The sequence below is a fragment of the Zootermopsis nevadensis genome, unplaced genomic scaffold, assembly GCF_977971745.1.
Source record: "Zootermopsis nevadensis isolate Lab colony 2312 unplaced genomic scaffold, Znev_1.0 Znev_ptg000025l, whole genome shotgun sequence".
NCBI lineage: Eukaryota > Metazoa > Arthropoda > Insecta > Blattodea > Termopsidae > Zootermopsis > Zootermopsis nevadensis.
In genome coordinates, this window is record NW_028259157.1 from 13291099 (window position 1) to 13318572 (window position 27474).

General features: G+C 41.2%; 3 protein-coding genes across 8 annotated transcripts; 1 reads left to right on the plus strand and 2 right to left on the minus strand.

Moving 5' to 3' along the window:
* The first annotated feature begins 784 nt into the window (after window positions 1-784).
* Window positions 785-25787, plus strand: LOC110827218 (MAM and LDL-receptor class A domain-containing protein 1). 6 transcript variants are annotated; one of them, XM_087355836.1, is made up of 21 exons: window positions 815-889; window positions 3559-3647; window positions 5614-6103; window positions 6414-6563; window positions 6653-6779; window positions 6956-7109; window positions 7184-7360; window positions 7999-8149; window positions 8605-8795; window positions 9691-9775; window positions 10603-10791; window positions 11436-11544; window positions 12030-12204; window positions 13087-13174; window positions 13293-13523; window positions 14145-14510; window positions 18698-18883; window positions 20133-20385; window positions 20905-20985; window positions 23414-23601; window positions 24639-25787. In XM_087355836.1, the coding sequence occupies exons 2-17, from the start codon at window positions 3567-3569 to the stop codon at window positions 18769-18771; spliced, it is 2838 nt and encodes a 945-aa protein (XP_087211962.1). In that variant the 5' UTR covers window positions 815-889; window positions 3559-3566; the 3' UTR covers window positions 18772-18883; window positions 20133-20385; window positions 20905-20985; window positions 23414-23601; window positions 24639-25787. The 6 variants fall into 6 exon arrangements, with proteins under 6 accessions (XP_087211960.1, XP_087211961.1, XP_087211965.1 ...); XM_087355837.1 differs by lacking the exon at window positions 815-889 and adding an exon at window positions 2090-2199; XM_087355834.1 differs by lacking the exon at window positions 3559-3647 and having other exon boundaries at window positions 785-889.
* Window positions 19562-24335, minus strand: LOC110827219 (MAM and LDL-receptor class A domain-containing protein 1). Its single transcript, XM_022058676.2, has 10 exons — window positions 24184-24335; window positions 23706-23874; window positions 23411-23587; window positions 22729-22885; window positions 22224-22408; window positions 21772-21856; window positions 21049-21219; window positions 20861-20969; window positions 20119-20290; window positions 19562-19753 (listed from the first exon to the last, which is right to left on the minus strand). Exons 1-10 carry the CDS (start codon window positions 24333-24335, stop codon window positions 19562-19564), a joined length of 1569 nt encoding a protein of 522 aa, XP_021914368.2.
* LOC147872654 (uncharacterized) lies at window positions 24697-27408 on the minus strand. Its single transcript, XM_087355845.1, has 4 exons — window positions 26470-27408; window positions 26088-26196; window positions 25613-25643; window positions 24697-24920 (listed from the first exon to the last, which is right to left on the minus strand). Coding segments are annotated over exons 1-4 (366 nt in total). The 5' UTR covers window positions 26472-27408.
* Window positions 27409-27474: the final 66 nt, after the last annotated feature.

Here is a 27474-nt window from a genome sequence, read left to right on the forward strand (position 1 = left end):
TGTTTAACCCTTCAAAGTTGAAGCATGCCCTAATAATATTTGCTTCCTACCCAAAATGAAACATTGCAGTTTGTTCTGAGAATAATATGAAACTCATGAATATTCTCTGTAGGCAAAATGCTGAGTTATTAATTATTGTAAACGGTTATGACTAGTAAGTGTTTAGTATGCTCCTGTGAGGCAGTGACAAATTGAGCCAAATAAGTTTTTATTAGTGTAGCCATTTGGATGGGCTACGTATTTCCAGCAGTTACAGGAAAGAAAATAAATTTGAAATTGGAGAAAAAATTATCGAGTGAAAACTGAATGACTATAAATCGATTTCGGATTAATCGAAATATATCACAATAGTACATCGATCGTTGAATCGAGCGGTCTGTGTGAACAGTTCATTGTAACAGAAAGGTTGCTTTCCAGCTTCTGAGACAAGAAGGAAACGCTACATTCCTGGTGATATTAGGAACTCAAGTGCTCAACAAAGAAAAATAACATTTTTATTTTTTCGGTAAGTGTATATTGTGATTTCATAAGTGATGTAAATATTGTAATTTGCCAAATTTGGTGACAGTATTATAAAACGCCATGTATGCAATTCTGCCAATATGCCAAAGTTCAAAAATGAGGGTATAGAAGGAAGCAAGTATGGTATTTTCTATGGTATCCTTCCGCCAAACTTCAAAATAGCCGAACCTCCCAAATTATCTTAAGATCTCAATCGATTTCAGATAATCTCCGCACAGGACATACTGTAATTCAGAAACAGAAATAACAAACGATAAAAGTATGAGTCGATTTGTGAATGAGTTCTGTGATTGGAGTGGCGCGCTTGTTGCTAGAGGTCAGTAGCTCCTGGCACCAGCCAACGTGCAGCAGCTCGTACGTCGTCAAAGTAAGTAAGAGTGGTTAATAAGAGATTAGAAAAGTGCTGTTCAGTCGGTATCGAAATACACGTTTTAATTTACTTCTTCCGGAGGATTTTCTTAAACAGTGTTTGGAGAGCCTGAGTGGAAGAGACCGCTGGGGAAACCTAGACGTAGATGGGAGGATAATATCAGGCGGGATCTATGGGAGATAGGAGTTGAAGGAGACTGGATTTTGTTGGCCCAGGACAGGGTCCGGTGGAGGGCTTTGGTTAATACGGTGATGAACCTTCGGCTTCGGTAAGCCATCTAGTTAGTTAGTGTCTTACACACAATAGCCATATTTATTTAGAGGTGACATTATCTTAAATTAATATCGATATCGTCTGTTTCGACCGTTCGAGGTTGAACCTTTTCGACTGTGTTCTGTCTGTTTCTACGATCTAGTTCCAACGGGAATCAATTTTAAAATTCGGCTCCGTCCCACGTTCCGAGACAACACGCTAGCTTCCTTTTAAAACAAATCAAACAGACTTATTTCTTATTTCAAATTATATGGTATCAGTCTATTCACTGTCGTTAACTGGCTGATAATCTACATTTGATATAATAGTTGTTTGAAAAAACAGTGGAATGTTTTTGAATGCAGTGGTTGATTTCTGGAAGAAATTGTGGTCTCAGCTTGAAGTACTACGTCGTGAGTCAAGAAATATTATGCACGGACACGTAAAGGTCGGTTTTATCCAGTTTTGGTGTGGGTGCGACAGTTAATGCCGCGTTTGGAACGTAACACTTTTATGTGGGAACATGAGAAATTTTAATAACTGTTCATATTGTGTCGATATATCCTGTCTGGAAAGCTCTTACACACGTATCGCGGGTTTACACACGCACATCAAATTGTTTTGTTTCCGTTTCCTGGCCAACGGCGTGAGGTTTATTAAACACGACAACTGAATTCGCAAGAGAATGAATTGTTGTGCGGTGATTCTCACTACAGCCACAAGATAGTACAGTGTTATACGCCTTAACCATTAATTAAACATATTTGTTTAAATCTTGTCAGTCACAATCACAATAAAATTCCTATTAAATATATAAAATATTTAAAATTTAAAAATTAAATATTTTATAATATTTTAATATTTAATAGGAATTTTATTGTGATTGTGACTGACAAGATTTAAACAAATATATATTTATCACAATATGACGCAACTTTATCATCTCATTAATTAAACTATTACAAATATGAATTTATAGTATTGCTTTATTGTTGGTGCGACACAGTTCGATTTCACCCGTAATCTCTTATGTTGAAGAGTTATCTAGACAACCGGTAAGTTTCAGCAGAAATTAAGCCATCGTGAGGTCTGTAACTTCAGACCGAAACACAGAAAAAAAACTCCGAAACGTCTTTCTAAGTCTTAAGACGGATTTGCGCCCAAGATACCATTAACAGAGCTTCCAGTCACCGTCTTTTGCTGAGCCCGAAGGTTCATTATCTACAATAGCCTGCGAGATCGAAATATTTCGTTAAATATATTTTAAAACAATAAAAATTGTAGTTAAAATTAGGCCCGTGTTCAAAGTAAGTAATTTAGCTGGCGCCATTTTGTTTTGACCTAAACAGTACGTCATGTGTAAACAGTAATTGCGTAAGCAATTAACGCGAATCGTTCGTGGTTCACCTGTGACTGTTTTTAACTGCCGAATTGGGACGTAGAGACGTCGTTTCACGTCGCTTGATCAGTTCATCTACAGACGATGCGTTATTGTCGAGGCCACAGAGTCACAATGTTATTGATCAGTCAGGTGTGTTGCGGGTGGACGACCCTTCACAAACCGACGGGCCTCCTTCGGTAAGACTGACTTTCTGGCGTCAGGTGCAGTATATTTCGTCCTGACTGTACACAACTCTGACCCAATTTTACCCATTGTTTTCTACGAACGTGGAAGGCAAAGGGGTGAAGTTTTTTTATAAATAATTGGATGGGCTGAGCGTGTAGCACTCACGGCGAAAGAAAAATGTACAGAATTTTATTCGGAATATGTGAAGAAAAGATATTATTAAAAGTGACCTCAGTAAATATACCGAGGTGGACTGGAATCAGCTGGCTGAAAAGTTTTATAAGAATTTTCCCAAGTAGGATTCGAGGTTTTCACGGGGGCGAGTACGAAGATGGCTGTCTTCTGTGTCGTGGCATCGTGTAGTCTGGTAGAAGTTAACCAATGTTTTAAAAGTCCTTGCTGTCTCCAACTTCAGGGCTATGAGTGAAGGTTGGTAAACTTCTACCGCGGCGGTACAACCCGGAAGATAGGGATCAAGGACTTTCGTGGCTCGAGTAGAAACTATCAGATTTTTAAGGAGGTCTTTCCGTGGAGTGCAGTGTCAATAAAACCGGCTGACGCACTGACACAGCAATTGACGAACAATTAGTTCACGTTCGTACCGGGGGAGACAGGCCATGCGAGTTATCGAACTGTGTTCGAGGGGAGAACCACCCACCGCCTGTTTCATCGCTGGTGCTGCTTTGTGGGTCGAGTAGAAACCTGCGTTGACCGACACATGTGACGGAGAACCGATTGTGGTGACTGCAAGCGAGCTACAGGGCGACACTGCAAGCTCTCCAGCCGATACAGCGCCGTTGAATAAACAACTCTGCATCCATCGTGAATGTCTTGTAACGTTTTCTAGGGGCACCAATGGGCGGGATCCTGGTGCTGCTGGGAGCTCTGCTGTGGACACGGGGCGCCTCGCCCGCGGGGGCTCAGCTGTCTCGAATCGTAAGTAGCCAAGGTACACCGATACTGGCCCTTGGGTGAAAGCGTCGTGTCGATTTGTATAGATACACAAACATGTCAGAGGAGCACTACTTCAGGACTGAAGGTGGAGGCAGTGTGTTCCTCACAAACGTTGGTGTCTACCTGCGTATCCTCACGGCTGTAAGCCTGTTACGCAAAGGGGCCTGGATCGGTGTTTCACAAGAAAGTTATTCTTGGTTCTCGGAAAGCTAAGTAGATTTTGAGTTTCGCGGAGCGACGAAAATGAAGACAGCGGTGGCATTTGTTATCGGGGAGTTTCTCGTCGTGAATATCTTTCTCCGGCTTTCTAAATATTCGGAATTCGACTGAATGACACAGACTACGCGTATTTTTACATTAGCCTACAGCTGGGAGCAAAATGGGTTTTGGTCAACAGATAAAAACAATGCGATGTGGTAGAATTAATTAATGCAGCACGCATCAGTAACTTATTTTATACAGATCGAGGTCGGTTGATGGTATCGGCGTACGAGGTCCTTCGGGACAAAGTTATTTCCATACAGACTCACGAACGAATGAACTTATTACCATAAAACCTAATGCCGCTTATCTAGTAGCATCTTGCCAGTGCTGCCAACTTTGTGCAGCATGCTACTGTCACTTAACCTACGGCAACAATGGCAACGATTGTGGGCGGAACGATATTATGAAAGGTAATTGTTGCTGCTGCTGTCATTTGTGTACTTTTCTTAGTTTCGCGCTTGTAATTGCTTTTTGCTGACTAGTGGACCTGGGCCTCGCTAATTGTACGCGGTATTCGTATGTTACGCGTATAAATCTTCAGTTGCAGCTGCGTTTATTGTGAGTGGCTTTCGCAAGTGAATGCACGTGGTTACATTTATCTGTACACGTTCTGTGCCTTTATTGGTGTCCTAGAGACGAATCCAGTTGAGATAAAGATGATTGGTGCCACTCGTTTTGAATTTATTCCGCTAAACGGCTGTTAATTCTTCATTATTTCGTTGCACTGTTTTGAATATTGAGTCTTTTTGGTATTGAGATGTCAATTATGTGTGCAGCTGTCCATGGTTCTGTCGGTTATCATATCCTTGCTCGCTGATACTATTTCAGGGACATGTTGGCTGCACTGTTTGTTGTAGTTCTTCTTCTTATTAATATTACACATGAGTAGGCCAGTCTTTACAGTGACTGGCTGTGGGCTGGATCCCGGGTTTCATTACCGGCAGGTGTTTTGTCTTCGCTACTGAGAGGAAGTCCATGTTGGTTCTGGGACCCACCTAACCTAATCTATCCAGTGTGCACGGAATTCTGGTAGCCAGGAAGTACAGCAACCCAAGCTTGAAGCTAATCACTGACCTTCGTCATGAGTACTAAAACAAATGAAACCGCACAATCACGCCAGTCTGCGACCGTTGTGTGATGATATGCGCTGTTTAAAGACAAATTTGAAGTCAGTATTTTTAAAAATCCGACCTTTTGTTGCAAATTTAACCCCACGACAGGCGCAGTGCTAGGGGCATACGTGATATGAACGTCTCTTAGTCAGAATAAGTTAGCTGACGAAATGTGTGGTCGAATATTTGTCCGACTAATCGATCACGCGACAAAATTGGAGCACTGCATTGGTATTGATAACAAGGCCATCCAGCGCTGGTGACCCCATTGCACATCCCGGAACACACCTCTTGTATCTCACTTCCGAACCTGAGCCTACACGCCGAAAACCCGGCTAACGCTTTTGAAAACACGCCTCGGGATTTGGTTAACAATTTTGAAAAATCCGCTAGGTCTAGTAATACTCGAATGTTTAGGATTTGTCTGTGCTTTGCGTATTCAGAATCGTCTGAAACAAAGAGATGATAACATTATCGGGCGTCCTTTTGGCATGATTCAAGTTCCCACATGTTCGGAACTACACGTTCAGTGGTGCTATGATTATAGTGACCCTCTGTCCGATGACTTTCAGGCGGTGCAGGCCCCACTCGTGAAGTACAACTTCATCCTCGAGCGCCAAGAGGGGATCGCCCCATCCAGCGGAACAGAGGCGACACTCACCACCCTCCAGATCGTCGACTACGAGGAAGAGGACGATGAACGCGAAGAACCTGATGACAGGAGGAATGATGATAGAGGAGGAACTACTGATGGTAACCCAGGGGAAGAGGACACTGCCCAACTACCCCATACAGAACCTGCCACCACCACTTCCACACTCTCAACAACTACCCCTTCAACCACCACGCCTTCGACTACCACGCCCTCGACTACCACGCCCTCGACCACTACGCCTTCGACTACCACGCCCTCGACCACTACTCCCTCGACTACCACGCCCTCGACCACTACGCCTTCGACCACCACGCCCTCGACTACCACACCCAAGCCTCGTTCTACCACACAGATACCCAAGATAACGACAGTGATTCCAAGGGATTCAGGCTCAGAAGAAGTGGGCAGTACGTAATTTTATTGTGAATGTTATCTTCTAACTTTCCAATTTTTATTCTCAAGTCTGGCCTCTTAACATGTGAGAATACGCAGACATGGGTACATACTCAGTCGTCATGCGCTAGGAACCTGTAAAGGCAGTTGGTAATTTTTTTCGACACTTGCCCCTGACAGCCTCATATTGATCTAGGGCGAGTCCAATGTTTAAGATCCAGGAGATCTTCCCTGGTTTTAAAGGTCGTTGGAACGTGAAACTGAAAACTCATTTTTAATAGACCCCAAGATTCACTGCCGCCATGCCCCATGCATTATTTCCAGCGCCTTGCACTTTCGGGACGTACCCAAACATGAACACCTGCGGATGGACGAACAGCGAAGACGCAGCCCTGGTCTGGCAGACAGGAAGTGGACAGACAAGCAACTGGCTGGGTGGCCCCACCAACGACTTCAGCTCTGATGACTCGAGCGGTGAGCGACCCCAAGTCAGGGCTAGTCTGCTGCAAACTGTCGGTTGACTGTATTGCCGATCGGATTATTGTCACACGAACATGTTCCAGGAGGCTACATTTTTGTGGAGACGTCAGAGGTGACGCTGCCTGGGGAGAGAAACTTGCATCCAGGGGCCATTCTGCAGAGCGTTCCCCTTCGTGGCACTGGTCCAGAGGGATCCTGCGTAACATTTGCGTGAGTTACAGCATAAGCCAGATAAATATGCCACGATCTGTGTGTGGGCTTTGAGATTCAAGAGGCAGGATGCAGGGAAATGAAACAAACGGGGGTGGACATGACTACTGCATTTGCCAGCCACATAGTTAGTCTGTCTCTAGTCTCCAGGTTTTCTTTGTTCAATGCGCTTACAGGTACGTGATGGATGGGCTGAGCTCCGCAGAGCTGCGTGCCCTTCTCAAATCGGAGGCTTCGAGTGGCCACACTGTCGTGTGGCAGGCGGAGTATCACACGCAGGGGGTGTGGGTTGCCACACAGTTCCTTTACACATGTGAGGTGCCTCACAAGGCAAGTTCGTTTCGTACAACTCTTAAGAAGGTGAAAGACAAGATCATCGTGGTGATTGCACGTATCTGTTTCAGATCATGTTTGAGGGCATTCCAGTGGACGTGAGTGACCCCTCTCGTCTGTACCGAGGGTTCATTGCCGTCGACAACATCCAACAGAGCCCTGGAAGCTACTGCAGAGGTTTCTGCACATTTTCTGCAGGGTTCTGTGACTGGGGTAATGGGCAGGGAGATGACTTTGACTGGGCTCTCGTAAGTGAATTGGTTGCTGCGTGTTTAGAAAGTCTGAGTCTCGGCCTTACTGCGCCCCAGTGAGCCCCTGCAGGTCCCAATCCCGTGTCTTTCTTCAGCCAGGTTTAAGCACCTCGGATACCATATTGGAAAATAGGCTTGCTCCTCACGCACTTTCCATCTTAGCTTCAGAATTCTGTCATTTCACTTGATGTTACAATGTCTTCGCAGTTGATGCAGCATTAGCAAATACGCTACTAACCAGGTGAGGTGAGGGAATCAGTCACTTGTTATTCTGTCAATTAAGTTTAAGTTTTATGTACACTCATCAAAATGAGAAGCTAATGGTTGCCTAGCTCATCAGTGTATGGAACCCAAAGGTTCCTCGCTATATTCACCGGAGCCTGCCGCTGGATTACCTGGTCTATACTCTGACTCCCTATTCTTATCAGATCAATTTTAATACATTTTTCCCATCTATGCCTTGGTCTCCCAAGTGGTCTCTTTCATTCTAATTTTCTGACTTCAAATGAAATGCATTTCTTATTTTCGTACGCTGTTTGGTGAAATTCAGAATTGCAGTTACTCTGCTCCTCACTGGTCTGTTGAAAAGAGACATTTCAGAGCTTTGTCATGCGTCCGCATCGCTGGTGTTGCAGAGTCGTGGAAGTCGAAACCCGATGACTGGTCCAGCCTCAGACAGTTCTCTGCACAAAAGTGGCGGAGGGGGCTACGCCTTTATCGACTCCAGCTTTCCCAGAAGGCCGGGAGACATTGCACTTCTGAGCAGCCCAGTGTTCTCCCCAACGGGTAAGACAAGGGAGACTGAGAACGCTGCAGAGGAGAATAGTTGGTAGGATTTGAGGTTCTGAAGGTGGGGATGGATCATTTGGAATACAGTGTATTTGGGTTTGATTGTGAATAATCTAATGTATTATATCATAACATTTGGTATAACTGGGAAGATAATATTAAAATGGGTGTAAATTCATTTGGAGGATGCTTTTTTTAAGCTAGGGTGTGGTGGAAGTATTTGTATGAACATGGCAATGAACAACTGAGTTCCATAGAAGACAACTTTTAGCTTCCCAAGAAGAACTCTGCCCCGTGGAGTTTAGCTTGGAATGTTGGAAAGGTACAGTAGGTTGCACAGATTTTTGGGGGTTCTGATTAACCACCAAACACAATTTATTTTCTAAAAAAACTTCTAAATCTCTCACAGATTGTGTGAGAGGTGGAGAAATGACAGGTTCTGATGGTTCTAGGGCTGAATGCACCACGGTGTATGAGGTTCTGGTTCCACATGTTTGGACCAGTGGTTGGGACCCTGCGTGTCCTGCTGATGGCCCACAATTTAAATGCTCCATCCCTGCGCGAGGCCTGGAGCCTGTCTGGTAGCGCAGGCAATGCCTGGTTCATGGCCCAGCTCACTATTTCATCAGTATATGACTTCCAGGTGAGGCATTATTCATCACTCTGACAGTACTCGACAAATTAACTAAAGGTATGAACATTTGACGGCAGAGTTTGATTGCTGATCTGTATGTAACGAGAAACTGATGGTCAGATTGCTCAAAATTCTGAGCATTTGTGCATGCCTGAAGCAAGTTTGTACACAGTGAGCAGCAAGCAGTCTCCAGCAGAGAAAACATGCTGCATGTGGGGATGTTCTTTCTAAACACATCTTGAACCGTTAAGACATATATCAAAAATTAAATTCACAGCCAAACCTCTTCAGGATCACACGTCTCACGAGCTGTTGTGTGATTTTCTCTCTAACAGGCTGCATAATCATCAGTTACAGTACTGACATAGGATTCTCTCACCAAGAATCACACCCGACGCTCTTTCCTCCCTCCCACCTCATCTTCCTGGATTTTGCTGTAGACGTGCGAGTATTGTCGTAATAGTTGGCCGTAAAGTTGAAGATCCACAGATAGTTTCTAAGTTTATGTAATGATGATGCATCAGTTTCAGAGGATATGTAGCACTGAATGACATCATCTCAGTCCTTTCCTTCGCTTGTTTAATGATGCAATGGATGAATTGTGAGTTCAAAATACTGTTGATCATTGTTTGCCCGTACGGCAGGTAATTTATCCGTAAGTGGAGATTGAAGTGGTAAAGCCAACATTGCTGTGTTTATTACAAACTCTCGTGTATCAGTTCAAAACCCATATTTATTGATGCCCCTTTAGTTTTATCATTTTTAACTTGCATTCCAGTACAGGTTAATTATGAAAAATAATTTCTTAAGAAAACTCAAATTTCTGTTGTTGTGTAAGTGTAAAAGGAAAACAAAATCAACAGCTGTCTGTCAGCCAATATCCTTGTGTTCCTCTTTAATGCAGGTTGTTCTAGAAGCTTCTGTAGGCAACATGGGCATGAGTGACATTGCAGTGGATGACGTGACATTCGCACAGGGTCCTTGTCCAGGTATGTTAATTGTCAGATATCTAAATTCTTCAGTCCGTTTCAAGCCTAAGCCTCCTCAAATCAAAGCTGTCTGTTTAGACAGAACAGTCGACCTTATTAAATGGTGAATCAATTCAGCACATAAAATCAAAATACATGTCCAAAGTGGCATTTGAAACAAATTTCCCAAATACAGATTATGCATTAGTAAGCAATTTATAAATTTATAATACAAAGCAGAATTTTAGATTTAAATCAGAAACTTTGGCCTGCATGCTTTATTTAATGTGCGTTGAGAGAGAAAAAGTTTAAATTAATAAAATTTTAACGGTGCTAGGTAGACTAAAGGAAATTCAGAACAGTAGCGCATTGGCCATGAGGAAAAAGCCGTGTTCCTAGCAAAGACCTAAACCATTAAGCATTATTTATCATGTGCCTGTTCACTCACTGAAAAACATGAAATTGGATAACTTTGCGAAGGCTTCACAATGACATGCGAACAGCAGACACATATTTAAAAAATATATATGTTTTTTTTTTGTATTGCGTTAATGATGTCAGGTTACCCCACACACTCGCGCACAGACACACACAGTTTGAAACATTTACTTATATTAGAAAGGCAATTACATTACGCTGATTCTCCTATAAATTTATCCTTTACATTGGCTTTAATAAATGATACAGTATCTCCAAATCTTTCAGCATGTACATTAAAAATCTAATTTATAGTTTCTTTGCCCATGCGATGTAAGTCAACTTAGTAGACCAATAACATTCATAAAAGTGTTCAAAGCACCAGAAGTTTCAAACTCACTCTTCTAAACCATGAGTGTCATTTGTTTCAGTTGCCCCACAGGTAGCAGCACCTACAGCTGGGGACTGCACATTTGAAGTCGATGAGTGTGGCTGGGTTAACAGTCAGGTGGTGAAGGGCCTTGACAAAATACATTGGCAGAGAACACCCATTAGAACACAGAACACTCGCTTCCAGCGTAGGCCCTCTGGGAGTATCCAAACTGGCGGCAATCAAAATGGTAACATAAAACTGTAGTTCTGCACCCAGCGACTTTTGAATCAGTGCAGGAAAAATGTTCGTACTTTGGGGGTTATTTCAGTTACATGGGCTTGCTGCGTTCGATGAATCAATTGGGAAGACGGTGGAATATCTTATTTACGGGAGTGGGATTCTAGGATTTTAACTTTGTAGACAATAAACCTTGGCACCTGTTGTGATTCAGCATATTGCAGGCAACGTGCAAACCCAAAAGAGATTTGATGCTGCAGTGTAACAGATGGAACCTGGTCCAGGGATGATGGGGTACACAGGTCATATAGCACTCATAGGAAAGATGATAAATGGATACAAAATATTAATTCCAAAACCTAAAGGTAAGAGACCACTTGGGATTAGATGGAAGGACAGTCTTAAAGTCACGGTCTATGAGAATGTTGAGACTAGTATCACTCTGTTTCCATGCACAGGGCAAGTGTTCTTCGTACTCTGTAGGTGAATGCCAACGTAGTAGACGACACCATGAAACAGGCAACACTTATTCACGCTCATTTGATGCTTAACAATTCCTGCTAAATAACCAGTTTTGGTTATGTCTGTACAATATATACATCCAGCATCACAAACTTACAGTTTTGTGTAAGGGTTCAAACTTGTGTCTTGCAGAATACTACCTGAATCTTGGAAAGAAGTTGTTGCAGCCAACTGGGAGTGCCGCTCGGCTGATATCTCTGGAATTCCCAGGATCTGAGGAGCCACAGTGTCTCTGTTTTTGGTGAGCACAGGCCTATATAGTTTCATTTATAATATGTCAACTAATTTTTAATACATTTTCCATACAGTAAATATGGGTGGTTCTCTATATTACAAAAGTGAATTGGAATAAACCACAACTTTGATAAATTTTTCCACCCCTTCTTAGGGTTTGGCACAATAGGATCATTGTGTAGTGACAAGAATTTGAAATTACTCGCACTATTATTTGAGCATTAGTCTGTGTGGGTATAACAATTTCTCAGTGATCTGTGAAAACCGTGTAAAAAATAAGATGTTGTCATGTGGTACAGACAGATGTTAGCTACTAATCAGCATGAGTTTCATGTATTTCTTCAGCCTCTTCTAAACTCACAAGTCACAGTTCTCTTTTGATACTATCTGAATTCTCACTCGCTCTCTCGTTACTTAATGTTAATTCAGATTACGAGGCCAGGGTGCATGGAATTTGTGCGATCTTAAATGGAATGATGTGGCATTCTGCAGGTACTTCATGCATGAGCCCTTCATAGACTTAGGCGGACCGAGCCTTGGAGTTCTTCGCATCCTGTTGCTGGTTGGAAAGGGCCACACGTCTGTACCCATCTGGCAGCTCACAAATAACCAGGGCCCTACTTGGAACTATGGCCAGGTTCCTATCAAAGAAAACAGTAGCTACAAGGTGAGAGAGATTACAGGTTACAGACCCATGGTTGGAATCGGCTCACCACAGCCACAAAATAAATAAATGAGTAAACAAATAAAGAGGCAGGCCCCAGAGTCAGTCTGGGATTTGTGTGATGAGAAGAATGATGCCCCCGCTAGAAATTTAACCTTGGTTGTCTGGCCTGTAGCATAATCACTAAGCTTAGTGTGCTACACCAACATAATTAACCGTCTGGTAATGGACGTATATCTGCATTTTTTGTTGTGCTGTTCTGTGTAGACAAACATTAGTGATTGGCCGATCCCTCCATGTAAGGAGACCCACGAAATGTTACACTAATTCTGAACTGGAACAGGCCACAAGGCACAATCTATAAAATGTTGAAGATGAAGTAAATAACTCTGTTAGTGGACCACAGAGGTATGGCATGACACTAGCTGTCACCTCGCAACATAGCCTGAGTTACCTGAGCTACGTCTTCGTGTTACATGTCCAGACAATTGTAGCATGCAACTCTAGATATTCTGGGTGGCCTGTGCAAAATGACAACTTCCTCATTATGAGCTGTCCAAAACATTGAATTTCTCTCTTTATATTTTGGAAAACTGATGGTATAACAACATTTTCCGACGAGAATAATGATCATTTCTGGAGTGTTTCTCTCCTAGTATCATCTTGAAACTCATTTCCCTGTGGTATTGCTTGACACTGATAACTTTTAGAATTATACATTGTATAAAATTGTGATATCATAACTTTTTTACACATGCCTGCTAATATATTTACTGTTATTTCAGTAACTCACTAAATTAGTTAGTGGAAAATAAATAAGCAGGGTATAAAACAAAAATTAAGAAGTGAACATTTGCAGTAATTATGCATGTCTCTTGATTTCAGGTGGTATTTGAGGGGATGTGGGGCCCAAACAGAGCCAATGGTGCCATTTCTATTGATGATATTTCCTTTCATGAGGGACACTGCAACAGTAAGTGTTATTTTTGTTGGAAGAGGTTGCTTTTGAGTCTAATCATGGACATATTAACATAACATTGAAATAATTGTCATGGAAACAGTTTTGATAATATACATTGTGTTCTGTTTAGTGAGACCCCACCATGCAACAGTACGCCCAGAGGACTGCTCCTTTGAGCGTGGAATCTGTGGCTGGCGCAATGCGACACTGTCAGACTCTGGCGAGCAACTCATGTCGTGGCAGGTCGCCTTCGACATGCACCGCCCAGCAGAGCTCCCCGATAAAACTTTTGGTACATCAGGTGAGGTTACTGGTGCGGAGGTAGGTCCTCTCTGCGTGCCACAGCCTTGCCTCAGAGCTGGTGGGTCTTTAGTTCTAAGAAGTTTGGACGAATACTATTTAGCAAAGAGGCAACCACGAGTTTTAAAAGTACAAGCTTATGTATTTCCTTAAGGTCCTTCAGAATTTCACTCTAGAAAGAAATATAATTTTCCTCCTTTCATGCCCTTGTGAGGATGGCTGTCAGGATCCTCTAGAACATGTCCCTGGACTGTATAATCCAGCAGGGACTGGGTAGAGAATAAAATTATTAAATGTTACTACTGACTGCCCCTGTACTTGGGAACATTATCTTGGACAAACATGCAGTGTGTGGTTTGTGATGCTGTTTTGGTGAAAGTTACTGATGACATGTACATGTGTTTGATGATTGTTAACTTTGACGTAACCAGATGTGCAAAACATATGTTCATTACATGAAGTGATAGCCTGCAGTTTATAAAAATGTATGTGATTTGTACGAAACATTGGCAGGCCATCAGTTGAGGTCGACAGGTCCAACACATTGCAGCCACTTTGTGGCTTCCTTCTGATTACCATTTATTCTTACTCTGAAGTTATTATATTTTTTTTTTTAGAAAATTAATGGCTTTTTTACTAATCTGCTAGTTTATTTTTCATCAAATGAATTTTTGGTGTGCAGAGGGCTACATCTTCTTTGACATCTTCACAACCAACCAGCAGCAGAGAGAAGTCAGGATGTTGTCCCCGGTCATGGATGGCGAGGGCTATGACGATTTGTGCTTCACTTTTTGGTATGCTGCCTTTGGGGCCGGTGACACCACACGGCTTCACGTGTTCAAGGCGGACCCTGGCAGTTCGGCAGGCCAGATGGTAACCTTATTGTGGAAGATGACAGCAGATGGGTATGATTCATCACATCCAACCTGGACACCTGCCCAGTTTACTGTAGATGCAAGATCACCATTTGTAATCATGTTGAAAGGTCGGGCAAGCAATGGAGGATTTGCTGTTGATGATATTAAGACATTCCCTGGGACTTGTAAAAGTAAGTAGTCTGAGTGAAAGGTGATGACTTGGTCCATTTAACTGCGTTGTCATGGATATGATATAAAAAAAACCTCTTAATGATTCACACTGGTTGAAATTCAAATTGATATTGATCCATATTTATGATATCAATAAAAGAAGCAGCGTACAAGAGACTGAAATAACTTAATGGATTTGTGGGTAGACACAACTGAGGGACTGTACGATAGACTGTATATAAATACTAGGATGGAGGAGCAGGTTACCTGAAAGTTAATTTGTAGATCAAGATGGGGATATGAGGATAATATTAAAGTGGATCTTAAGAACAAAGACTTGGTTGAAGTGGTTCAGGTAAGGTTTGATAAGAGAGTGTTACTGGTACAAAACCATCCAGTTACACCACCAGGTGGTTACTAGTCACATTGAGTTGGCTGTCTGCAACTTTTACCCAATATTCATGATTTGTGGTATAAATTCTGACCCTTGGACAGGTATTGTGTTCAGAACATCTAGCTCGGATCTCTGGTGAAACCAATTACTTTGGAGAGTTGCGGCGTGATTCAGTACAGCGAGTATGCAGTAAGCCACTACTGCTTCATCCTCTCAATATATCCATGTCTAAGTTATTAAATAGTGTCATTTATTATCAGATTAAGTTGTAGACCTGTGACTGTCTTTGTGTTTGTCAAATCGCAGATTCAGAACTACGTATTAATAGCCATGATTTTTCTTTTAGCTCGACCTGCACAAGCTGAACCTGTGGAATAAAACTGGACTGAAGATGAATTTGCTATTTATGCATTTCTTAATTTATTCCTCGATGTATTGTAAACAAATCTGTGCAGCGTTAACGTAAGCCTATATATATATATATTTTTTTTTTTTTTTGCAGAATGCCAACTCATGAGTAGGCCAATATCTCAATAACCCTTTATTATTCTTAAAATTTAAGTCTTCCCTTGTTGCCCTAAAATACAGTTTTGACTCCTTAAATACTACAAGAGAAATTTATTGTACTTAACAAAGAAACACACACAGCCTTATATGTTTCATAAATATTTACCTGAATTATCAAAAGCACAGTAACTTTACAGCCCACTGTAATCTAAATGTTGTGTGCATGAAATTTCTGGTTGAATGAACTGGATATTGGGAGTTATGTTATAGTACCTGTAATATTCATCATAAAATAAATTCAGAGGAATGGAGCGTGTCAACCATAAAACCATCTTGCATTACAGGACTTTTATATTATAAAAGGTAAAACGAAATGATGATGCTTTCTTTATTTTGATTAAGTCAAATCACTTCAATTGATTAAATTGATACAAATCCTTCCAAACTATTTATGTTGCACTGGACGATACAGAGGTTTGAAGTTGTGTACATCTACTCTTTGACTTATGAAATAGCTGAGGTAATGCCTTCTTTGTTGATAATAATTTTCACTGAACATTCTTGTTTCACTGTTAGAATTTAATACATCTTACATCAGTGAGACTCTAATAAGTAGTAGCATAATGTCTCTAGTCATTTATACCATTTTTATCTGGAACAGTTTAATGTTTGGTATGAATTTAAGTATAATTACATATAGTGACATAATTGGTGATTACACAGTGGGTTCTTAACACAAGCATTACACACTATTATGAGTACAACTGATTATTTACTGAATTAATTCCTGATTCTCCACATATCACAGTCCCAATTATCTGTATGTGGTGCTTTCTTCTGCACTGTTCTTAGCCCTGGTTCTACCTTTTCACACTCCTTGGTCATTCTGTGTCACTTCAATTAAAAACTTGGGTGGCTGTTTGCCTGAACCCATAATTTATAGTACTTGCAAGTCCTCTAGATGTCTATGGTTGTTTCCATAAACCTCTCAAATGTTTGATCAACTTCAGGAGTTATAGTGAGGCATCAAAGAGTAGCACTGTTTCTCACTGCAGAAAGCTAAGATCCTTTGAGACTGCAGCATTCTGGTGCCAGTGTAGGGTGGTGGCCAGGTACTTCACCTCAGCTCATAAGTCCACTACAGTGTGTGTGTGTGTGTGTATATATGCTGATTTTCTTGGATTAAGTCCTCAGACATGTTGGAATTCAGAATTTATTCTGATACTGTGGTAGAATATGGTAAATGTAATTGAATATGTTTTGGAAGAGAGTTTGCTTGTGACAGGGAGGACAAGAGAAGGGAGTTGGATGGTCCTTGGCAACATGTGGGCTCAAAGGTAGATACCAACATTTCAGAGAAAAATGTATGTACCTGCAAGTCCACATTGTGCCACAACCCAGAAAAACAGCACTGATGTCTTCACCACTGAAAACCCCAAATCTCCCTTTTACCCTCTTTTCTGAAAACATTGCACAAGATCCTGTGGGATAACCCTTAGTAGTATAGCCAGGAAGTGGGTGATGTGGTACGTTATCTGTTGCAAAATATAAGGCTTTTAGTTTTATGTGCATTTTGTGAGTCCACCCACTGTTGGTCACACGAATCTCAATCAAAATTAAAGGAAGCAATGTTAATAGCAGCTTTGAAGCTATATTGGAAGCCAATGGCCTCTTTCATCATCTTTCACATTCCTAAAAGGATTCAATCACTCCTGTGGTGAACAGAAGGAAATTTCTCTTCTGTGAGTTTCTAGATATTGTTCATTAGGAGGTAATTTAATTTTCAAGCATTTCTAACAATACAGCCATTCATTTGACATTCATTTAGTATATTGGTTCAGCAAAAGACACTGTTAGCGTGTCAGATCAAGAAGAAAGAGATGAGTAGGTATGCATTATGGTTTATCCATACGCTGCCAGTTATGGCTCAGCTACATGACTTAGTCTTGTTACTGCAACTCTTGGCTTTTCACAGCAGCATTTCCAGGTCGAGCTGAAAGGGAACACAGGGTTGTTAATTACAACTACGAATTAGAAGTTGCATCAGCATTACACCTGAAGAGTGAACTCACTTGAACAGGAGCCTGGAGAGAACATGAGGTCATCCACTGCGAAGCCGCCGTTCGTAGCCTGACCTTCCAGCAGGAGGCGGAAGTCAGTCTGAGAATCCACTGCTACCTGCGCTGGAAACCAAGTTGGACGGCTGGTGTCCATAAGTTTAGCATCCAGGACCCATACCTGCTTGTAACAGTTTTCGCAGAAATATAATTGTGTGACATCATTGTCGGTTACACTCTGTGTTAACCAGAGGTGAAGTCGTATCTTTTATGGTGGAATTTGGTGGAAACATGGAAAAAACTGTGTATAAACATAAAATAAAGGAACTTTGTTGATGAATGAAAGGCCCAGTACAGACCTACAAGTAGGCTAGTTTTGGGTGCAGAAAACACTTGTAGACTGGATGCTTCAGACATGCTGACTGACTGTTTCCAAGAGAACTGCGACAGAGAAAATTAAAACGGGGACAGAAACCTTGCCTTTAGACATCATTCATCATCATCATCCTACCACATCTAATTCAACACCACAGATAAGCACATAACCTTTCTACGTGGTCATAGGGAGTAAACATGACAGCGTATCAGTGAAACTGTTCTGGTTCACTTAATTTCAGCTAAAGTGGACACAGGATTGTAGAACAGCAGAATACAAACAAGAGTTGGAAATGGGTGCCATTGCAAACAGTAAAGTCATGTTGACGCCTCTAAGGAATACCATTATTCAAGAGCTAGGAGACCAGAAATTCATAGAATGCAGATTTCTCAAGAAGTGCTCTGCTTCATGGAGTTAGTTAATTGAAGAAGGAAAAGAAAAGTAAGATTATAATTTTTGTGCCTTTTCTTGTGGAGGTGCCTCGCCATTGTCACTGGAGCTGTTCTCCTGTCGTATGACTCTCAGCTCAGCAGACTCGCCTGCTCCAAACACAGCAAACCAGAATGTGAAGCAGAGGGTCTGCTCCTCCATGGCAGTGATCATGGGGGAGATGAGGCGTACCAGATTACTGCCCACATTCTGGTTGAACAGGTCGAAGTAAATGTATCCCTCTGCCAAAATAGATAAATTATATTTATAGGCAACTATCAAACATAGTACAATAAGTAAGAGTTCAGACTTCGTTATCTGTGACAGTATGCGTATTTGTCGCCATGTGGCAACACTGAACAGCAGCTACTGGAATTGGTATAAGTAAGAATTACACATTAAAAGTATTGAATTGGTTTAAGTCCTGTGCCCTCTTCACTACAGCTATTACCTGGAGCTCCAAATGTCTTGTCAGGAAGGTTGGCAGGTCTCCTGGAGACAGTGGCCATGCGCCATGACACGCTCGACTTCTCTTGCGTTGTGTCGTTGTACCAGTCGCACGTGTCTCTCTCAAACCGACACTGCCCTACCCGAACATACGCTCCTGATGGCATGGCTGGAATGTTAGAGGTATGCTGTATCACAAGGTGGTTTTATATTATTGTAAAATAATATTTTATTATAACTTACTCTTACAGAGTTCAGAATACATATACAATATATAAAATGTATAAAATATGACAGCAGTTAAAAGACCATGTATGTCCTGTTCAGACCCTTGACAGTGACAATTTGTGATATATCAATCACTTCCACCACCAATCATTCCATATCTGAATTTCGCTGCTATTTAAGTACCTATTTATATTTAATTTCATAACTAGACCTGACTAAATTCAGTAGCTGCAGTAAGCAGCTAAGAAACTGGTAATTAGACCCAGAGGTGATTTGAATCACTCCCTGGTGACTGATAAATTGATAGACAATGAAATGGAAGGCATTCTTGTCTCACCTAAGTTCATTGCTTAATTAAGCCCCATACTTAACTCACAGTATGGTGAAGTGACCAATGGGAAGTCAGAAGTGCGAGTGTAGTAAGCAGGTCGATCACTATAAAAAAATCTGAAATCTTGGGTTAATGTAGCTTATATAACCAACTAATTGTTAGACCAGAGTCTTTCTTGAGATAACTGTGTGCTTGGATTGTATATTTGTGCGGTTTAATAGTGACAACACTCTTGCAAATCAAAATATTTAAAATTCAGGTTCTGAAATTTTCTGTGCACTTGTTATAAACAGTTTTGGGGCTCAGATTTGTGTCTGTAGGATGAAGCGGGGGTTAGCATTGACAATAATTTGGGTTCTGTTATCAGAAAGTGACTGAGTTAGCAAATCAAGAACAAACTTACTAGAACAAGCTCCTCCGAAGAAAGTTATGTCATCAAAGCCAATAAAGCCATTAGCTCTGCTGGAACCCCAGGTTCCTTCGAATACAATTTGCTGAAATCACAAAACACACAGATTTAAGTTTTAAAGACTTAACCTTTGTGGCAAGAATATATAAAAAAAAATTTAATTGAAAACTGCCTATGGAACATTGTCCTGCTTCAGAGATTAATAGTTACTCAGCTATTTTCTCACCTGAAATAAAAAGTGTTTAAATTTTGTAAAATAATTTCTTGTTTGATTTTAAAAAGACTTTTAAGACTATTTTTTTTATTTGTACATGAACATGTAAATAGAAACACATAGTAGGGGACCCAGTGTTACCAACCTTTTTACTGTTGGGAGGAATAATTCTTTATCAAAGCTGTTTTAATATTTTTGTTTCTCACTTTGTTAACACTGAATTTAAAGCACCATACCATATGCTCTGTAGTTTCAGGAATCATAGCTTGTGCATATCTCCACTCTGGCCCCTGGTGGTTATACAGCCTCCATATTGGGGTCATTACAGATTTTGCATTCTTCGTGTACACCGTGAGGGATCCAAGGCTGGGACCAGTGTTATCAATGAATGGCTCATTCAGCACAAACCTGTGAAGCGTTTGGTTACATATCAGCCAAAATTATCACACCATGAAGGCATAAAAGCAAAGCTCTGCACAATTTAACTTCAGTACTTGATAGAGGTAAGTAGTGGTCAGTTTTCCTTGCCCATTTTTCCCCCTAACAATACATACTGGGTAGGAGGCTGTGTGGACCCCAGAAGTTGGACATCGTGGGCAAGAAATTGATTCCAGTGGTTTTACTGGGAGTTAAAATCTGAACTTCCTGACTAGAGACATTGACTGAACTACAATATGTTATGGGCTACATAATGAACTTAAAATTTCAGTTTATTGTGAATTATGATATTTAATTTGATCTCTCATTATATAATTTATTTATGAAACAGAACCTTACACCTGTCTTTTGTCATTAAATGTGAAGATTCTTAAAGAACAAAAATTGTAATTGGTGGGGTTCGGTGAATGTGTCAATGTGGCTTGTGTGTAGCGCAGTCTCAGACATGTTCTAGGTCTTCATAGGTCTACAACAGAAATTCTAAGATACCTCACCCAATTCAGATAGCTTTACACACAAAGAGATTAATGTGGTTTATACCAAAATGACATGCATCGTGGCATTGTAGTCTGTTTCATTTCCAGAGATGCGAACCAAGCCCGGCTTCCTGGTCGCTGGACGTTATTCCTTGCCAAGGCCATGAGGAATCCTGAAAAATAAAAAAGGTATAGCAAAACCAACTGAAGTCTGAGCACTGTAAACAAATGTGGCTAATGCAGGCTGCTTACCTTTCTCAGATCCAAGCGTATGATCATATGTAGAGGTCCGGGTAGCCTGCCCAGACACACGGTCCCAGTCGATGTCATCCACTCGATCTCTTACCCCAACATTAGCCCATCCACACTCATCCACTTCAAATGTGCAGTCCCCTGATATTGGTGCTGCAATCTGAGGGGCAGCTGCAAATTTATCATTCGCTGTATTTTTCTTCTGATGACCACATTATCAACAAGTGTTAAGGTGAGGAACTGAGCGAGAGTATTTTCAACACTGCAGCTTCAAAGGACACTGTCTCACAACCACAAGGCATTCTTTTCTCAGAACTTAATAGGTCTACATTGTTTTGTACAGATGCAAAGATAGATCTGTCAATACCTTGGATGAAAAGAGATTAAGCGCATTTAGGAACTGGATATTTTAGTCAATAGATGGGCCTGTGGAAAATTATAATATTAAATTCTGACTTTTATTTTGTAGACTAATATACGGATGGAAAGATAATATCAAATAGGTACTCTAGGTTAAAACAGAACCTATTTTATAACAATGATGAATTTAAGATTAAGGTTTGAGGTCCTCATGGCAGTGAAGATTAAATTGTTATTCTTCTGTTAAAGAAGAAATGTAAAATAATATTTTCTTACCCTGGCATCACACTGCTTAGGGATTAATAGTAATATTGTGCAGTCTCTGTAGCACTGAGCATCAACCGAAGGAAGACATATACTCACTTGGACAGCTTCCTTGAGTGAATGATAGATCATCAAGGGCAATGTCTCCTAGGTTGTTCTTTCCAACTTTGCCAGATATGATGATCTGAAACACAGATGGATATTATTGTGTCTTACGTATGAGGGAAGAGGTATTTGTTAAAATATCCCATTAAAATAACATTGAATATAATAAAGTTCTATTAGGTAATTTATTGTTATTTAAATTATTGATATATTATTACCTCTGGCAGGTCTATTAGCCTATACATGTATTATTTTTTAGACTGTAAATGAATTATGTTTAGCACATAACATAAAAGTGACATCATCATTAAAATATGTTGTCATTGTGGTACAATATTACATTTCCACATGATCTAACATCTATATAAGGATTTGCCACTGAATGTAGACTCCGTTGTAAGAACTCGGAACTAGGAGACTAGCTTTCATCAGACTTCAGTACTAACCATGAATGGGTTAGGGGAAGAGATGGGGAGTTCTGCCTGATACCATGCATTGCCTGCCTCTCCAGATAGGCTCCAGACCTCCCATTCCTTGGCCTCTGCGGTGTCACTCAGGAGAATACTCAGGGCTCCAATCCCATTTCCGTACATGTGCGTCCAGAACCTGAGACACAGGGGGCTGTCTGGACCTGAAAGGAGCATCCATCAGTGGACCTCATACATATTTATTGTAGATACAATTGTCTGTTTAAAAAGTTTATGCAATCATGGCTTTCAAACTGTAGCATATTATGATTCTCCTCAGTCCCTCTATGTATAACCTTAAGACAGACTACCATCTTTTGTAACTCTCCATTCATGATTGCATTACCATATGCCATTTCATGTGCTTCGCTGCTTACATTTAACAATTAAATTAAATCATAGACCTCCATCGGCCAGTAAGAACATGTTTCCAAAATTGAATGTTCTTTCCTGAAAGAAGAAGTGATTTCCAGAGTTTCAGCACCTGTGGCTTCAAATTCCATACTGGACAGTCTTGCAAAGTCGCCTGGACGTCGGGGGTACGACGAATCTATGTATGCATATCCTCCTTCCATCCCTCCATGCATAAAACTAGTGCGGTCTGTTGAAGGTCCAGTGGATGGATTATGACTGCCACGCCCCTATGAACAATAACTCGGGTTTTACAATTCCTTCAATTCCAATGCTGTTATTGCGATATGGTTGCGGACCTTAGTGACCACTGTAATAAATCTTCACCTTTTATGATAGGAATTCTTGGGTAAGTAATTACCTATTAATTTTTAAAGGAAATCCCTGTTAAATGTATTCATTATAGACCAAATAAGATGTGCGTTACATGGATCCTCATTAATTAGGATCTGAAACCCCAGTGTACAAACACGAGCAATATGCTAGCCATACTTAATGAGTTACATACAACATAAATGCTTAAGATACATTTCCTACGAACAGTGAAGGAGCAAAGACAATAAAAAAAAGAATACTCGAGATAAATTATAAATTTAATTTTGATATAAGCGTAAATAGGTTCCTATAACTGTTCCACAGCAAGTGAGATTTGTGTTCTGGGTTTTGTGCCATGTAGACTTGCAGGTAGATACATGCTGTTTTGTGTTGTAACTACACAACGCATTTCTATAACTTGTTTCTGAACTTCATCTTACCAGGAACCAGTCAAAGTCGTCGTCCTCATCATTGGTCCAGCCGCAGAATCCTCCTTCAAAAGTGCAGTGGCCTCTGCATCCCATCCCTGTTTTGAGGGCCACGTTGTCAACCGCCACAAAGCCGCGGTACCTGCGGTACGCATCTGAAGACTCCTTTGCCACTCCCTCGAAAACAATCTATCCACAACCAGGTCAGAACAGGAAAAAAATGAATATTTTTACAAATATTAGTTCTGGAAAGAAAATATTTGAATGAGCACGAAACAAAAGGGAAATTGAATGTGAACAGACTCGCCTGGTGGTTAGTGTTGAATGTGTAAAGGACCTCTGCCTCAAGCCACTTCTGATTAGTTGGGTCCTTGGTACTCCATAGGACCCTGTCAAAGCCACCTTGAAGACCCTCCTCATTGAACGGATGGAGTAAAACACGCATTCCTGCCGCGCTCAGACCATCAACGTAGTAACTGGGGATTTAACGAAACAACCTTGCTATCACATGCAATACCGGCTGGTCAGCGCTCTGAAGAATCACTTCCTTCCCTCTTTGACTTCTGTGCAGATTTATTTTTACTACAGAATTCATAGTTTATATAAGTGTTTGTATTTTTGTGTCATCATTCAGTAGTACCTTCGCATCTATGGTTTTAAGCCTATAGATAATGCTAGCAACATAAATCATGTTGTGTGTTTAGGTTATGTATAATATATTAGGAGCTTTACTAATAGTGCATATATATGCTACTTAGTGATCTCATTCATTATTGAATCAGCACCTGAAAGATAAGCACTTGCCCTCAGGGCCAGTGGTGTCCATGACAGTGCTGTCGAGGAAAGCATTCTGAGTGACTCTCATGTCTGGCGTTGCCCCCAGCAGAGAAGTCTCGAAGAACGCATAACCACCTAGAAATTGTAAAATGTTTATCATGTCTTATTTATGGTTGAAGCTCCCAGTCGTTACGTATGTGATAGTAGATTGTGGTTATAAGATTTTCTAAATCCATGGTCGCTTATAAATATTTTGCATATCGGATATAAACCACAATGTGTGTACCAGTCCTCTTCCTTTACTTCAAAAAATCCGGGTACATCACAAGTAGAATATCATCGATATTTGAATAAAGACTTAAAAGAAAATAATGAAATTCACTTTTGTGGTAAACAAGTCATAAGAAGTCACATTTCTGAAAAAATAAGATATACACAAATTCTGTATTGAAATTATTTCCAGGTAAGACAAGTGAAGACAGATGCTACAGCCAGTGGAGTGCACGCGGAATTCTGTTAGCTCATCGGCTGACAGAAGTCTGGATCGCTCGCTTGTCAGGGCACACGCGTGGTGGATGGTGAACAATACCTTTGAGAGCGTCGTCACCTGCACCAGCATCCCTGCTGGGACCTCCCAACCAGTTTGATAAGGACCCTGAGCCGGTCTGCCATTGCAGCGTCGATCCGTTGCGATTCGTCCAGTCGCAGATGCTCAGATCATCGTCAGAGCCGAAGTCGCAGATCTCTGAAAGAGAAGTCTAATTTGTTCGCAGGCAGGCAGATGTGGCTTTTGTTCTTCAGCAGATAATAGACCAAGTCAATGTATGAGAGCTCTATTTGGAAAGCTAATAGTCGCTCAACTAGTCAATACATGAGCCCCGTCTTTACGGAACTGAAATTTTGTTATTGTGTTCGCAAGAACTGACTTATGTGAGATATGAGATCCTAACACCAGTAAAGATGGCGTTCTTACAGTCCGCAATCCCATGCGGACTTTTAGGTAGATGCCATTGTTTCTGAGGAACGCACTACCTGGTTCATCCATGATCAAATGAAGGAGGATAAGATTCGCGGTTCATGTAGCATGCGTAGAGGTGGGAAGTGCGTACAGAGTTGTGGTTGGAAAGTCAGAAGAGTTGAGGTTTAGATGGGAGGATGATATTAAAATCAGTGTTAAGGGAATAAGGATGGGACTGGATTCATCTTCCGCAGCTTTCGTTAACATAGTATTTCTGCGATGGTTCATGTCGTCGACATCGGCGAAGCATAAAATCTGTCGTCTTTGGTAATAAATTTTGTGAAATATTTCAAAAGGTCATTCAACCTGTATTTAGAATTTCCGCTCCATCCTGTTGCCACAGAGGCGTCCGGAGACGTGACTCACAATGCCGAATACGATTATTCTGATTCGAATTAAAACAGTGCAGGACAACTTACCTCCAGACGTCCCTTGCCTCCGGACTCGATCCTGCGAAAAAAACAAAACAAATGTAAACCGGAACAATTTTAAAACTTCAGTCACGGAAATGGGCAGTATATATAGTATATATGCAGCAACAACATGCTTTGTTTCTGGCGATAAATAAACCTCTAAGTTAACTAGCTTCTTCCATGTTATTGTTTTAATGTGATTTCCTTTTAATTGTTGTTCTTTAGTCGTCTCCTTTCAAACTTGAATATGTTACAATTGGCGCAGTTTTTGTAATAAAAATGATAAAGCCACTAGACTTGGAATAATGAAAGAAAACCGACATACTGTCCGGATTCAAGCAAAATTTTCACAATTAACATGGCATTGTAATGTGGAAACCGTAATCGAAGGAGGTTGAAGTCGTGTTTTGTTGGACACAAATTTTTTTTAAAGAGTTTTCTTTGTAGGCACATATTCATTCGCCTCCGCATTCATACCAACCAAAGCGTTCGCGTGACGCGAAGCAGTGGACATTGGAGAAGCACCAGACGATGAAGAAAGAAGACAGAACACGATCAGCGTCACGTTCCGTCCGGCAGGCCCCATTTTCCTGCAAAGAATACATTTCCTGGAGATGGTTGGCTTCTGGGATGTAGTATTTGACCGACGTTCCATCGCCCTGATGGAACGTCGATAAACTTCTAGCGGACAAGTCACAACGACTCAGAAGGCAAAACACGTTCGTACTCGCCACAGGGAGGACGTCAGGTCTCACTTAGTGATTAATAGATTTTAGACGAAGTTGGTGCCAACGTAAATTGCATGTATTTTCATATTTTTAATAGCCATTAACAATGCGGAACTGGCGCGCATGCGTACATACATGCGAAGGAATTTCTGCTGTTTTAGTTATCGTACATATTTTTATGGCGAAGACGTATTGGAAGTTGCTTCCTCCTCGCCTCCCCCCACACCACTTCCTCCCATTCCTGAGCGCAATCACAAAAAAAAAAAAAAAAAAACAAGTGACGATGCATAAACAAAGAAACTGTCTGCAGTAAAACTATTGATCCTACAGCTTGAACTGCTTGACTCCGCTCTATTGACGTAAATTGACCCACGGCAATGGGAATGACCCCTGTGGGTCACGCGTTACCGGGACAGGAAGCACATTCTTGCAGCGGTTCCGAAGGATCGTGTGAAATGAATGCATGTCAGTATTAAAATCTGCCCACACTCCGTCTCGTCTGTTGGCAGCAAATGATGAATCACTGTAATAAGACGCTTGTAATTGAAGAACTATTGAAACTTCTATGTGACGTAATTCTTCAGAAACCTGAACTGCACCCACGCTAACGGCGAGTTCTTATCAAATTTGAAATTTAACATCCGGGCTGTCAAGATACGGCTCTCTGTTGCTAGGAATCTTTTTGCTCGTTATAGTTTCTCTGAGTTCTGAGCTTCATCCTGTCACTGGTACTCGTAATAAAATCCGACACGGCCATTATTAGGGCTGTCGGCCGGTGTATTTTTCTGTGCTGTGCGAGTCAGGTTGAAGTTCCTCCTGCTTCGTATTTGGGAGTAGTTCCTGGGTTCAAATCTCTGTACGGAGATCGCCTATCCTGCCTGAGGGTTTTCGTGTGGTTTTCCTCAGCCGTTCAGAAGAGTGTCTTAAATTGCGTCACGTTAGCTTCCACCCTGATCTTCTACAACTCTTTGTTCACGAATCATGCTGTACAGACAGTTGAATGCACCACAAATAAATACAATGTTCAAACTTTTGTCATGAAGTCATCGTTTTATCTCCCTTTCATAACTTCCGCGCTCGGAGAGGGTAAACGTACCGTGTCCCGGTCAGGCCGGCGATGTGTGACTGAGCTCGGTTACC